The sequence below is a fragment of the Condylura cristata genome, unplaced genomic scaffold, assembly GCF_000260355.1.
Source record: "Condylura cristata isolate star-nosed mole 26May11 unplaced genomic scaffold, ConCri1.0 scaffold00004, whole genome shotgun sequence".
NCBI classification, from domain to species: domain Eukaryota; kingdom Metazoa; phylum Chordata; class Mammalia; order Eulipotyphla; family Talpidae; genus Condylura; species Condylura cristata.
In genome coordinates, this window is record NW_004567105.1 from 11,082,440 (window position 1) to 11,098,772 (window position 16,333).

The following is a 16,333-nucleotide window of genomic DNA, read 5'->3' on the forward strand; positions in this document are numbered from 1 at the left end:
CTTAAATATTAATACAAATAATACTCCAGCATTAGTACATACAAGTATACCAGTTTTTATAGGTGTAACAAGATTACCTTCTTTCATCTAACTTTATGTAGAAGAATAGAAAAAGTAAAAAGGCCTATAGATGACTACAGAAAGTAGAGACAGAAGTAGATGTATAAAATATTTTTAATATCTATTATTTACCTCACTAAGCTGGACATGCTTTTTTTAACCCATCATTTATACTTTTAAGAAAAAGTTAAAAATTAAATTTATGTTGTGACTTGTAATAAATTTTTACATTTTTGCTTTTGAAAAGACAAGTGCAAAAATATAGTAGTTCTTGGGTCTTTTGGGGGAAAAAAGATGATCCTATAATATTTTTAGAACACGGCACGTTTCCCTTTCCATCCCCTAAAGGATAGCATAACTTTGTGACTGAAGGGGAAGAGAACTTTTATTTACAGAAGTTAAAAATGGGTGTTTTCTTTTTGTTTGTTTGCTTTTTGCATCCAGATTTTGTACTTCAGCTGCAGATATGAAAATTAGATTTTTTACTTCAGATCTTCAAGATAAAAACGAATACAAGGTATGTTGGTCAAGTATATTTATAAATTTTTACTTTAAACAATTTTTGCTTTTGTAATTAGATGTATCCTGATTTGCTATGACTTTTTATGGTAATCTTCACATGATTTAGAGTCTCATTTGCTCCATTTTGGGCCATAGTGACCAGGTTCTTTGTAAGAATTGCAGATTATAAATCTTATATCATTTGTTAAAACAGTTAGCAACACAGTAAATTAAGGGCATAGAAATTCACAGTTGGATATGGTAGAAATATAAGCGACATAAACACATAGATATAGTAAGAGTTGAACTTCAGGAGAACAAATTATCAGTACAGCAGTGTGTAAGGCATAATCACAAAGTGGTTCAGAACTCTGGCAACATTCCAGAGTGCTGGGTCTAGTCTATTCACTATTGAGCAAGTGAATAAAAACTTTAGAAGGTGAAGTCCATGCTAGGTGTTCACTGGGTGCTGACAAATGTGCAGGTATGAGCTAAAAAGTTGAGGAATGCCTGTGTTTCAGTGCCCCGGAGAGTTCGTCTAGGTTTAATTTTTATTTAAGTTTTATTAACAAATGAGAAAGAAGGTGATATAGGGACAGGTACAGTAAAAAAAAAAGATGTGTTTTTATAAGAAATGAATACTAGAGAAAAAAAGATCAAGCTAATAGCAGTGTGTTGAATGATCAGCTTCTTTCCAAGAGAAACCTAGAAGCATAGGTGTATAAATCATGCATTAAAAAATAGCAGATTGCTTAAGATATATTTATAAAAATTGTGCAGTGAAAGCTTTTAAGGCAGTAAAATAAAAATATTACATAGGGTTATTGTAGATTTTTTTCCTGGGTTCTTACTAGCTTTTCCTTTTATGTCAGGTTTTAGAAGGCCATTCAGATTTCATTAATGGTTTGGTGTTTGAGCCCAAAGAAGGCCAAGAAATTGCAAGTGTTAGTGATGATCATACCTGCAGGTATGTTACTTATGTTACAAACACATGTTTGAATTTTTATCTAACTTTAATCAGCATTGCCTTCTAAAAATCAGAGAAAATATAACTTCTGTGTAAGAGATTCATACTACTTTCTGTAAGTGTTTCAAAGCTGATGAGTTCTCATCCCATTTAATGTAAGCTTTCTTTGCTGACTCATGGTTGCCTCTTTCCTGGTTCTTATTTTGGATTGTACATTAATGAGATCTAAATATGTCTTAATTCAAATGTTCCAGTATCAGGCAAGATCAATAGGATAATAAAAGACAGTTGCCCATATTTCATAGTCATTTCACAGGTCCTGTCTGATAAGTCATTATTTAATAATGAACTGTAAATCTTATTTGCTAAAGGGAAATGCAGTGTTTTGACATTCAGGTCTTCAAGTTTTTTGTTTTGTTTTGTTTTTTTTTTGTAGATATAACACATTTCATTCCCAGCCCCTAGTTTGAAATGGAGAAGGCACCTGTAACATTTTAGTAGCATGTTAAACTGACAATATCACAAAGAACAAGATGAAGGAGATGGAAATAAGCTGAGAGGTTAGGAGTGTGAAGGAAGAACTGGTCTTTAGAGCAGTGCCAACTGCTTCATTTGCTTTAACAGTTCTATGAACAGTTCTGCTATTTTGCATAGTTATAATATGTGATAAGGTTATGTCAAAATAATTAATATTTATAAACACCTGTATGCATTTAAAACATTTAAATATCTCCTTCCACATTAAAAGTTAAAGCCCATAGCTACTCTTAAAATTTTAATTGTAATAGCTCATCTTTTTAAAATTATGGAATCATCAGCCATTATTCTTTATGGACTACCTGTTAAAATCTTCATGAAAGTTTTACATGACATGAAGATTCTAAGGACCCGAGATGCTACAAAGCCAAATTTATATAGAGACCTACAGAGCAAGCCATTTTTAAGGTAAACATTAGATTCAATCACTAGAAATAAATAATGGCATTTAATGGACTTTACTAATCACAAAGATTTGGAATAATGAAACCTGATATGATGAAAGCCAAGGATTAGCCTCTGATTGGTGTATCACTAGAGACCTCTGGGATGATGTTCAGTGGTTTGTGATTATTTTGTTTCTTGTGGTAGATTTAGGGATTTGTATAAACAAGTAAAATTGTCCTATAATTTTGGGGATTCGTAGGGAGTTGCCAACTTTTTTATTTTGTCAAGTAATAAGAATTTTAAAAGTCACGTTTATTGTTATTGCCATCACTTTATAAAAAGAAAGAACATGGTGATTCTTAAAAGGAGAAAGGGCCTAACTTCAGAGTAAGCCCTTTCACTTAAATAAATTTAACTTTTTGAAAAACTCAGCATGTTGCCTCTAGTGGTCTTACTTTGCTAGACTGGCTGACAGTGTTATCATTCAGCAGATTCTCTTGCTTCTCCACTCCTTGGAAGAAGGACATTTTTCAATTCTGTTGATCTTAACCATCTGACTTGTTTAGGCCAATCTAATGCTAACAGGTATGATACAGGTAGACACTTAAAGAATTTTTTACTTGGTTTAGTTTGACTTACTATCCTCTTTCTTATATGAAATGAGTATTTCTTAACTAGCTACTAGTCCAAGAATGAGAAGCATGTTGAGCTAATATTGTCCCATCTGGCATTACGAAATACAGCTTCCCAGAAACCTGTAATCAAAAACTTTATGCTTGTTTTGTGAGGAGGATAACATCATTATAGCAATAGTTAGGAAGGTTGCTATATTTAGAATTTGTCGCCTTACTTTACTAACCATAAGTAAAGTTCAGTTCTGTTTGGCTATTAAAAACATATCTCTTAAGCCAAAATCTAAGCAATATAGATAATATTGTAAAAGGGCATCTCCCTGGTGGCACACGGGGTTAAGTTTCAACATTACAACGCTAACCACAACACTGTACCATGAGTTCGATCCTCAGAGAGCTAACACATTTATGGTGCAACAGACCTCTCCTGTCTTGCCTGCTGCTCCCTTCAGCAGTGTATTTCAGTCACTCCACCTATTTTGCTCCCCACTCTGTCTCTGGTGAATCCTCTCACCTGAACCTCTGGCCTATACCCCAGTTCTTACATACATAAATAGATAAAATAAATCTTTTAAAAATAGCATTGTTAAAAGGAAAAGGTGATTATGACTGAAATAGGAAGTTAAGGAAGAATAATATCATAGTAACAAAGACAGAAGGAATTCTAAAGGGGCATACTCCGATAGAAAAATGTATCAGTACAGTTGTCATCATTAACTCAAAAGTATAGAATCATTAAGTTACAAATAAAAACAACGCCAAATGGCAACTCAGTAATTGGAATAAAGGAAATGGCCACTACATCCCAGTAGTCATTCTTATCACTGTACTAAAGTAGTGTCAACCATATTCTGGATCTGCATGACAGTGGTCAAGGTATGTTAGTGTAGTCCTTACCCATTCATAGTGAACCTGTACCATTTGGGACTTGGTTTCATATGTGGGTGATACCATGTTTAAAAACATGCTAAATAGAATAACTAGGTCAGTATGGATGTAGAGAACTTAAACAACACTGAAGTCAACTAGACCTAACTGACATATACAGAACATTCCCAACATTCCCAACATCAGCAGAATACATATTCTTCTCAAGGTACATGAAACATTCTCCAAAATAAACAATGTGCTAGACCTCAAAACAAATGTAAATAAATTTTTAAAGACTGAAACCATGCAAAGTATCTAATTTGACCATAATGAAATAAAAGCAGTAATCAGTAAAGGAAGGAAAAATAGAAAATCTACATGTTTGTGGAAATTAAACATCAGCTCTTTACACATGGGTCAGAAAAGAAATCATAAAGACAGAAAATACTTTGAGGTAAGTGAAAAGCGAAACTTTGAGATGACTAAAGCAAAAAGTAGGACTCAGGAATTTATAAACACTTACATTAGTAAAAGAAGAACGAATTCAAATCAACAACCTAAGCTTATAACTGTAGGAGCTAGAAAAAGAACAGAGGAAACACAAAGCTGAGTGAAGGAAATAATAAAGCCTAGAGCAGAGATAATCCAAGTAGAGAATAGAAAACTGTAGAATGATATCAACAGTTTATTCTTTGAAATATTATAGCAAAATTAAAAAACCTATAGCTAAGCAAACAAAAGGAAAGGATGTTTCAATTAATAAAATCAGAAAATTTAGGGACATTACTACCAAGCATACAGAAATGAAAAAGTATAAGCAAATAAGATAAACAATTATGTAACAACAAGTTGGAAAACTTAGGTGAAATGAATAAAATCCCAGAAAAACAAAAGCTGTCAAAATCCAACAAAAAATAGGACATCCAAATCATAACATTGTACATCTAAAATTTTTTAAAAAGGAAATCTGAATTGATATATAACAAATAATGAGGTTGAACCAGTAATTTAAAACTTACCAACAAAAACCCTAGGACAAAAGATGTTTCACTAATGAGTCTGCTAGACATTTAAAGAATTGATACCAATCTGTCAACTGCTTCCAAAAAATAGAAAAGAAGGGAACACTTTGTAACTCATTTCTAAGAGGTCAGCTTTACCCTGATACCAAAGCCAGGCAAAGAGTTCACAGGAAACCAAAGACCAACAACCCTGACAAACAAATAGAGAAGAAAAAAATCCCAATAACATTTTATTTTAAACTAGAAAACTCTTAGGAGAAAACATGGAGACCTTCATGACCTGGAATTTGCCAGTGGTTTCTTAGATGTAATGCCAAAAGCACATATAACAAATACATAAATTGGAAAATTTGACCAAAATTTGAAACTTTTGGGCTGCAGAGGAGGAGATTGTCAAGAGAAAAGACAGCTCACAGAATGGGACAAAGTAATTACAAGTCATATGTCTGATAGAGGTCTCCAATCCATAATATATTTTTAGAAACTTATAACAGTAAAAATGATTAAAATGGTCAGTAAGATAAATGAGTAAAATTAGGGAATAAAATTTTCTAAATATACTTTATTATGTAAAATATTACAGCCTGTGCAAAGGAATATTAACTTTATATATATACATAAAAGACTAAATCACATTGTTTTCAATTTTTGGTATAATATGGATTTTTTGTGTGTACATAGAAGAACAGGGGTGTAGGCCAGAGGTGTTGGGGATGAGAGGATTCATCAAAGACAGAGTGGGGAGCAGAACAGGCTGACTGAAATACACTGCTGAAGTAGTAGTTGTGAGAAAGAAGAGGTCTGCTGCGCCACATATGGGTTAGCTCCTTGGCTGGGACTGAACTCAGGCTGTAGGATGATAGCAGCATTGAGACTTAACCCCTTGCCACCAGGGAGGCCCCAGTATGAATTCTTAACATATGATAAAGAACAGAAAAAAATACGTATAACTTGGTGCCTGTGTATTTCTTGTGGTATTTGACATTGACATTTCCTAGAGATACAATTTTATAATCAGTGAGGCAATTTTTAGCTTTAAGTACATTATTTCTGGACCCTCCCTGGCACAAGGGTAAAAGCGCAGCACTGTGAAGCTTTCTGCAGCCACTGAAGCAAGAGTTGGATCCCTAACCAGGGCGGGGAACCACAGGGCACAGCAAACCTCTCCTGTCCCTCTCATTGCTCCCCTCAGCAGTGTATTTCAGTCAGTGCACCTGTTCTGCTCCCCACTCTGTCTGGTGAGTCCTCTCACCCCCTGCACCTCAGGCCTGTACCCCAGTTCTTGTATGCATAAATAGCTAAATTTTCAGGAAAAAAAAAAACAGCATTTCTAAGGCAAACTTTTCTGAATAGGTAGGTTTATAAAGTTTATGAATTTTATTGAAGATTGCCAAATTCTGGATCAAACAGAATGAGGGTAGCTCACTTACACTGGCATGTCAGTAAACATTGCTCAATGTTTTTATTTAGTGTTTTACTGTATGCTAACCCCCATTCTGACTCCTTACCTATATAAATTTATGAAATTTTACAACTCCAAGCTGGGTACTTCTTTTAGCATCACTTTATTGGATGGGAATACAAGGCATGGAGAGGCTAAGTAATATGTGCAAAGCGACTGTTTAGAGGAATAGGAATATCAGGCAATCTGGGTCTAGTTCCTGACCTCTTTAACTTTCTGTTTTTCCTGAATGACATTGTTTAAGTTCATCTTGGAAAAAAGATACTTTGCCTAAGAATATTTTAGCTCTTTCTTCTGGCATTCTGCAATGTAACTGTTAATTCAACTATAAACCAAAGAGCAAGTGTCTCACAATTGAAATGTCTATAAAAGATGGTAGATTAAATTTACCATCCAAGTCTCATTTAAGTGAGCTGTTCTTTACCAGTGCTAATAACTTCTTTCTAAAACATTTTATAATGCCTTTTATAAATCTTACATGAAACTGGTACAGACTAACCAATCAAAATGTGATTATAAAAACTCATTATAGTAACTTAACTTTATCATATGTCTATGAAAAGAAAAAATCTTTATTAAAGAATAATAGTGCAATGGATATATGCTCAGATACAACTACATAAGAGGAAGCAGTCTTTGTCCCTCTTGACAGTGAATAAATTGCTAAGTAAATTGGAAAGTGTAAGGTAAGAGCAAAGTGTAAGACAGAGGCAGGGCTGCCAAGTCACACTTTTCCAGGGTTATGGTTTTCATAGAGGACAATGTAAATAGTGCCATCTGGAGTTCTGCAGTGTCATAGCCCTGAGCAAAACTATAGTTATTAGATTAAAAGCTCATGTCAGTAATAACAGGAAAAAAATTAAATTTGTTTAGGGAAATAATGTTAGCCAAAGTAGGAATAACATGACAAAATAAATTATAGAATGCCAGGTTGAAAAAATTAGGAAAAATAATATTCTTGAAAACGAGCCAATGTTTATATATGTACTATCAACATAACTCACTGTTATGCCATGGATGGAGTACTAACAGAGACTGTGTACATTCACGCTGATACTCAGAAGTCATGTGGCATGTCTGCTGGCATCCTGGTTCTCATCCACTAAATGCCTATAGTGCCCCATCATTAGAACAACCAAAATGCCACCTAGATAGTACACTCTTCAGGACATTTTAGTCTTTTCACATCAAGAAAACAAGTAATGCATATTATCTGTGTATTCTGATCAAAATCAAGCGTATATGGAATTAATCAATTAGTAGAATTAGAATCATGTTTGCAGATGTGTTGTCATTTGCTTGTTACAAATTTATAATTGTTAAAAGAGTCTTTGCTAGAACATTACCAGTTCTTGAAATAAAATATGTTCCTTTTTTCTTTTCTTTTCTTTTTTTTTTAAGATTTATTTATTTGTTCATACAGAACTGGGGTTCATATATAGGCCAGAGGCTCAGAGGCGGTGAGAGGCCTCACCAGAGACAGAGTGGGGAGCAGAACAGGCAGATCAATGAAGTACACTGCTGAGGGGAGCAGCGGGCGGGTCAGGAGAGGTCTGCCAAGCCATGTGGTCACCTCCGGGGCAGGGGGGAATTGAACTCATGTGGAAGCGGCTTTAGCTTCTCAGTGCTGCGCTTTAACCTGCTGTGCCACCAGGGAGGGCCCTCATGTTCCTTTTTCATATTTCATTAGCTCAATTTGCAGATGAGGAAGAAAAGTAAAGAGACAGATTTTTCTAGAGAATGAGGAAGTTTATTGTAGAATGACTAGCTAGCTTTCCCACTAATAAGGTACAAAAGGGTCGGCCTTGCTTTTCTACCTCCTAGTCACCAAAGTACCTAGAGAGAGATCTTGCGGGAGGTTCTCAGTGTGTGAGTGGTGAAGGACTTACTTACATCTGTCACCACATGTTTATAAAAGAGTGCCACGATTCAAAAAGCATTCAACAAGAAATGTGTTTAATGAAAGAAATTCCTAAGTAAATTATGGCCTCCCTAACCATCAATCTCAAGTTCTACGTTTTTTCCCTTACGTCCTTTATCATATCTACCCTATTCAGATGCACACATATACATCTAGAGGTATATATATAACTATGTGTATATGTGTATGTGTGTATGTGCACTTGCACAAGACAGAGCAAATATTGGTGTCATAATTATGAACCAGCATCATCAAAACTATGTTAAAATGTATTATATTTGAGAGGTAAATAAATACATACTCATTTAGAAAGATTTATTATCCCCTGCCTCCAAAAGAAGGTAAAAATGTTGAGTATTTAATGGGTTAAACTTATTATTTTAAAAACTCAGTAATACAGAACATCTCATTCCCACTCAGTGCCAAATAACAGATGTTCTTGTATATTAGAAACAGTACTGTTCTGTAAGAACAAGTCAGATCAACAAGTATTTATTAAATACATTTAGTATAGCCAACATTTAGTACTTTGGGGGATACAAAGAAATAGAAGACCTAGTACTCACTGTAACTACAAAGGATGTCAGATATAAATCCCTTTCCTCTTCCTCCCAGCAATAACCTTTTAAAATATTAGATAAAAATTTATGGTGAAGGAAAATTGGCATCCACATACCAAGGAATTCTTAGTTTAAGACTAAAATAATAGAGGCATGTAATGTGCCATTCACTCTGTCTATAAAACATGGGATATTAGTAGCTGTCATGTTCTAGTTGTCATCATTTTTTAAAAGAATGGGAGAAGGGATGGAATATAGCACATAATTTTTTTTTTTAGAGATGTAACTAAATCACTGAATAGGGAACACTAAATTACCTAAAGGTATTCACTAAGCCAGTAGTATGGATTTTGAAAACTTTTACCAGAACAAAAAGAATGTGTATCAAATATTTTCTGTGTAGCTAGTGCTGTTATTTCCATATTAGCTCTGTTAATGTTCATTTGAAAGTCTTTAAGATCCATAATTAAGATGACTTCTTCTCCTAATCTCTCCTCCCAAATGTAATCACAAAAGAGGTGAGTTATTTAAAAAGAGTACTTGAGGAAAACAGAGAAAGGGTAAAATAAGTATTATGAAAATAGGGCAATGAAACATTCTTCTGGAGGTTAATCCCCATTTAGGAGCAAATAAACCATGCCTAAGTAATTCCAGGTACAAAGTGAAATCAGGGAATTTGTATTATTCACTACAAACAAATGATTAAATAATGCCAGAAAGTTTACTACTTGTCTTCTAAAATCCCTTCCAATTTCTTATAACATTTTGAATCAAGATGAGTGATTGCCTCGTTCTAACAAGAGCTTTCAGAGTAGGATAAAGTAGCATTCAGTTTGGCTAACATACCTGCAACAAATGGAACATAAGGAATCTGTGGCTTTTAAGAACTATTCAAAAATTCCACCAAAACTTGCTGATCACACTTGGAGACCTTTTTTAATTTAATGTAGTGAAAATAGTATGCTAATGAAAGATTTTAACACAGTAAAAGTTATGAGGTGATGAAAGAATTTCCTGAAATTTTGTAAGATTGTATACTGGTACCAGCATTCCAGTATTCAATTCTTTCTTCTCTTTCATATGCTCTTGTAGAGGAATTACAAAACCAGTGCTTCATGGCATGTATTTACCACATCCGTGACTGTCACAATTTAAGCTTGCTTCATGAGACTCTCGTGTGGTTACAGTAAGCAGATTTTATGAGAATCATATCCACAAAACATTTTTCAGATTTATTTTGGAAATCCATTTCTGTAACTGATAAAGAGTAATTTCCCTCATGTATAGCATATTGTCAAATTTTAAGTTGCAAATTGTAATGAATTTTTTCTTGGAAAAAGCAAATGCTAACATATCCTAGGTAGTTTTACTGGTATACGTGTTAACATTTATGTTAGTTAAAGGAATAATCCTTTTATTCTGACTTCTTGAAGATGAAATTATTGCATCTGATCTGTTTGAAAACTACCATATGGTATTTTCTTGCAGTTGAGAGTTTAATTTTGAGGTTTATTTTTAAATATGACAAAAATTCTCACAACTACTACCCTTCAGAAATCTACTTGACTATTAATGTCAGTGTGATATTAATTCTCTAGAATGGCCTCACGTTGTTTCTCACTCTGAATGATAAACTTGTACAGTAGGGCCTCACTTAAAGTCATGGATAGGTTCTTGGAAAACTGCTACTTTAAGCAAAATGACTAGCAAAAACAAACTTTATCAAAAGAAGCTGATTTGTTCACAAAAACATCACCAAACTTCTAAATACATAAAACACTTGTAATATTAAACAATAATTTGTATTTCTAACCTGCTTATTCCAGTTCAGGGTCATAGTTGCCACAGCCTAACCAGACCTTTCAGGGAACAAGACTGTTTAGACATGGTGCAGCAGACCTCTCCAGTCTCTGCTCTGCTGCCCACTCTTGTCTCTGGTGAATCCTCTTACCACACCACTCCCACACCTCTGGCCTGCAACTCAGCTCTTGTATGTATAGACAAATAAAGTAAATCTTTAAATAGATACACAAAAAAATAAATATATACACACACACACACATGCATATCTTTAAATATATATGTGTCTTTAAATAATATATATGTTTAAAGATATGTGTGTGTGCGTGTGTATATACATATATATGTATATGTATATGTATATCTGACATGTAGTTTCTCAGATAACCAGAAAGTCAGTAAATCATTTTAAGGGAATGTCTACCTACCTTATTTTAATATACAGCATGTATATTACAAGTCCCTTCCATGCACCTGACAACACTACAGAGTATCTTCTTATTCTTATAACTAACTGCATCTTGGAATACTTTGTTCTTGTTTTCATATTTAATCAACAGTACAGCGAATCATGTGATCCAGCCATGTCTTTCAGAAAGATTGTGGTTTGTGCTTTTTATTTTAACAGAGAGGGTGAAGTGGGTACAGATGTGTCATTTAGTGTCATCCATTCCATCTTTTGTCTGTGTCATCAGAAACATTTGGAAGCAGAAATTTCCTTCTACAGTAAACTCCCTAATAGGCAATGAATAGCCAATTAGAAGTAGAGAACAAATAAAAATAACAGTATATTACCCAGGAAATTTCCATTTGTGTTCTCTACTAATTGTAATTTTAAAGACCTTTGAAAATATCTAGGTTATCCCCAACATGCCAACACCCAAATTTATGGATCTTACTAATTAAAATTAAGTGGGGCGATTACCTTTAGATAGTATATGGTAGGGATACTTAATATTCTGAAAAGCACTTGAATTGAAATAAGGCAATAAAGAAATTTAGCAACAAACTACCAAAAGTTAAATATAATTAATAATCTCAGGTTTGACTACTTCTACAGCCATATAATCTACAAGTTACACTTAGGACCCCAAAGTTGGGGAAGAAGGGACATTGTTATATTAGTCAAATTGTGTCAAAGTTGTCATTTTGCTACTCTTAATGTGATGCTATCTACACCTCAGTGCTCTTTGATTTAGTCTGTATTAATTAGTTTCATAATGTGTGCACAGATCCACTTTACCTTAAAAGCAGTTTTGAAATTTCCCTTGCAAACAAAATATACACATACATATTTCATATAGCCTCTAATAACATTCATAAATTATAACATTTTTTCACCTTCCTGAATGTTCTATTATATTTCCATGTATTTGTTTATATGTATTGAGACTATAAACTCTACAACTTTCCTCTTTCAGTGATGTATGCCTCTATAGTAACTTTTGGTAATTTTATTTATTATGAGCATTTATTAGCAAAAACAGGATAATCATTTCCAAACTTAGAATTTTTTTTCCCGTTATGATAGAAGCTCTCTTATCTATCTTACATGTAGTTTCTCAGATAACAAAAAAAATCAGTAAATTATGTTAAGGGAGTGTCTACCCACCTTATTTTAATATACAGCATGTATATGAAAATTTATCATTTGATAATTGGCCAAATTTTTTTTTTTATTTTGAGTCCATTAGTTGGTGTGGAACCTCCTTTTTATATGTACTATATCTATATACAGTGTCTACAATGAAAACTCATTTGCTAAGCAGTCTTAAACATATCTAGAATTTTACAGGTTAATGGCTTAGTATTATGTAACTGTCACATGCCTAATTTAAGTGTTATTTTTTGTGTTTAGAAACTTACCTTGTTATTGCCATCAGCTTAGTTTCATTGAAACAGCTCTTTCACATTCATATTCATTCATTGAAACAGCTCTTTCACATTCATATTCATAATAATATGTAATATTAATTATGCAATTGCACTAATATGCATGGTTTTACATCACTTACAAATAGTGATTTGCTAAGCATCAATATTTTACCCTGTCAACTACACATATACATGTGAGCCTGCCTGTCAGAAAAAAACCCTTATTCTTATCTGAATGAAAAATGTCAGACCAAGAAAATAATATGCCATAATGCCTTATAATTCCATCTTTATAGTGTTCAAACAGACAAAAAAAAGTACTAGTTAGGATAATGGTTAAAAGGCAGGATAATTTCTTTTTGTCCAAAGACAAGAAAATAGAATTGGAAAGAAGCATAAGACAAGTTTTGGAGCTCTGGAAATATTATTTCTTAATTTAAGTGCTGTTCCATCTGAGTGTTTTCTCTTTAGTCTGTATGCTAATGATAACTGTATTTTATAATGTGTGGGACAAAAAATAAACTATCAAAAAGTAAAGGGGACTTTAGCTGACAGAACTGAAATTAACAAGATGAACCAAGATAAAATACAGATAAATAAGTTGAACACCACAAAAGATTTTGAGAACTTCATATGGAATCTAGCATAAAGGGGAAAAAAGGCTTAACAACTTAAAGTGTACCATCTGTAGCTAATTTAGTTATGAGAATTCATTTTAGCCAATTTGTATTTTGCATACTTAGTACTTGGATTATGTAACCACTGAGAACTATTTAATAAGCATATAATTATAAACCATGAATCATTTTATCCTATTCCTGTAAAGTAATCTGGATCACCCTCTCATGTTTAAGCCATTTTTTTAATTTTCAGGTTCAGTTCAAAATAAAATACTGTTTAAAATTTGACTAAAGTTTGATTCAATAGACAGAAATACACTTCATTAATTCATCCATTTTTATATAATAGCCATATTTTCTACCTCTTAAGTTTCCTCCATTTAAAATATGAAAATATTCTGATAAATATTTATTCAATTCAATTGACAGCTAACAAAAATCAAATCTATATTAGAATAAGGTCAAAAGATTAGCGCCTTTTAACTTTTTTCTCATGGAACTTCTATATTTCATGACAGATTCAATAGTGTTAATAAATATATGCTAGCCCAGCACTTTATTATGTAAAGGCAATAGAGAAAAGTGAAATACTCTGTTGCCATAATTAATAATCTTATTTATTGTGGGAAATGAAACAACTTCATAAGCCATTCACACATTCATAAATGTGATTCCCCCTTTCAGTTAAATTGTAATTATCTCCCTTATATTGAAGAGAATGTTGATTTGGCATAGAACAAGTATGCTTCCTCAAATAGATAATCATTTTGAAAAACATTTGTTAGTGTATGTGCAACTATGATACTTTAAAATTGTAGCACCTGTAATCTCTGCAGGGGAAACAATATTTGAAATAATATGATTTGATACAGAATTGTTGCGTGTGGTCTTCTTTTCACATTATTTGAAATAAATTTTTGCCTGAACTTCAAAAATATATTCCTTAAGTTTGTTGAAATTATTATATGGTCCCTAATGAGATACTATAAATCCTTAAACAAAAAGTCCAAAGCATTCTAATGCATAAATTCAGTTCATAAGTACTAGAACTTCCTGAGCATTTTTGCCAACCACTCACCAGCCATGCCAACACTGCTACATTGTCTGTGTGAAATATAATAGTGGCTGAGTGTAAAAATTGAGCTGGAAAATGAACAGTCTGGATGAGAAATAGTATTTTTCACAGCAGATTACCATTACTGAGATCCCTGAGTCTTAATCTCCACCCTAAGGATGGGAAAGAAATTGAGGTGGCAAACCAAGTGAATGAGTAACTTGGTCCCTCTTACTTTGGATTTGTAAGTATTGAGGAGAGAAAGCATGGTTGAGCCATGTCCCTGTTCCATCAACACACCTTAATTTGGTAGCTATCGATCCTGGCAATCTGGAGAAAAAGAATTGGAGGAGTCTGCCAGAACAGAAAAGGGAGAAGGTAGGAAGTAGCCATGGGAGGGAAACCCCAGGCAGAACAAGTGTGGAAAATAATTTTCTCCCAAAATTCACATCACCTCATTCTAGATTCATTATGTTGTTTGAAAATGGAAGCACTGATGTTTGAGTATGTGTGTACATGTTTGTTTAAATAACTCTGGTAGAAGTTTTAATTGAAATGATTACTGAAGTAGGCATGCATCCTGATTAGTGATCTAGATTCTTCCTACAAAGTAGAGTATTTAAATTGATTACTGTGTTATATTGTTGCCATGTTAAATTAATTAGAGAGAAAATGTAACTTTCTAACAGTATGGTAAAGTTTAAATTCTTCCTATTGTACATTTTCTAAAATAATTGTATTATTTTCTTTAAAAGATAGACTTAAGGAAAAATTTCTACTATATAGCCTTTGGTTAATAGCTGTGAATAAATTCATGGAAATCTCATTTTTAGTAGTGTTATATTAAAAATATTGAATATTGTGCTCCTTGTATTAGGATTTGGAACCTGGAAGGAATGCAGACAGCTCATTTTGTTCTTCATTCCCCTGGAATGAGTGTGTGCTGGCATCCTGAGGAAACGTTCAAGGTGGTTATTTGTAATTTAGCTTTCTTTTATCAAACTGAAAAGACATGTGTTTGTAATACCTACACTCATAGAGTAGAAAATCAATGGCTTTTTGCACCTCAGAGACTCTTAATTCACACAGATGAATTTGGATTAGCCTTATAATTTGTGCCTTAAATGTTTTCTATAATTAAAGTTATTATTTGATAACCATCATCCACAAATGACATTTATTTAGAGTATACATTTCCTCATTGTTATTTCTAGAAATGATGTTCAGTCCATTCTTATAAAGCATGGCATGTACCAGTGTAGCAGTGGCATAAAGCAAATTTATCCCAGCTGCAGTAGTTTTCAAATCCTATTCTGAGTAGAGCTTACTAAAATTCTAAAAGTACACTATGTGTTATCAATTCACCTTCGTTCTTATTCTATTGAGAAGATGCCTTTGGCCAGTTTCAACTTTTGACTATCATCTTCACTCAGCTGATCACTCGTAGCTTCTAGATTTAAAGTGAGAGACGAGTGGCCTTTTTTTCACTTGACTGTGCCATACTGTTCAGAAAATGATACCAACAGACCCTATCAGGGTAACCACAAACTTTTAGTTTTAAAAAGTGTAATTAGATCAGGCTGCCTGCACCTGTTAACTTAAGCTCATCTTCTCCTATCCTTTGATCTAAATCATCAGTGTCATTCAGTTTCCACTACTCTGAGTAGTCATCAGTGTTGTTTTTAATAACCGAAGAGGCTCTTCCAGTGTTGATCTCAAGGAAGCTTGACATGCTGTTGATCATTGTGTCTTGGAGCCCTGTTCACTTCAAACCCTAACCTTTAAGGCTGCATTATCCTGGTCCTCTTGAGCATATAGCCTGCATGTTTCTTTCTCCTCTCCAGCTTTTTTTTTTTCTTACCATGTACGTGTGAATTACTAAAGCATAGTTCTTACTTACCTGTATACTTTATTGTAGTACAGGGTAAAAGAATGAATAAAGTCCATGTCTGTTAGTTACACACTTTAAAAGAAAGAAAAACAGCACAGATTTTAAATGTTGGAATTTTTTTTTTTTTTTTAAGTAGAATGATGATGTAAGTAAGGATTATATAGCTTTTATAGA

General features: G+C 33.3%; 1 protein-coding gene across 2 annotated transcripts in view; it reads left to right on the plus strand.

The window, feature by feature from the left end:
• The window catches only part of NUP37 (nucleoporin 37kDa), a 33,850-nt gene that overhangs the window by 11,535 nt on the left and 5,982 nt on the right, over nt 1-16,333 (plus strand). For both annotated transcript variants that reach the window (XM_012735051.1, XM_004675751.2), the window contains exons 4-6: nt 505-577; nt 1,434-1,528; nt 15,146-15,236. In XM_012735051.1, coding sequence (XP_012590505.1) covers nt 505-577; nt 1,434-1,528; nt 15,146-15,236 — 259 coding nt within the window. The remainder of the gene's footprint in view (nt 1-504; nt 578-1,433; nt 1,529-15,145; nt 15,237-16,333) is intronic.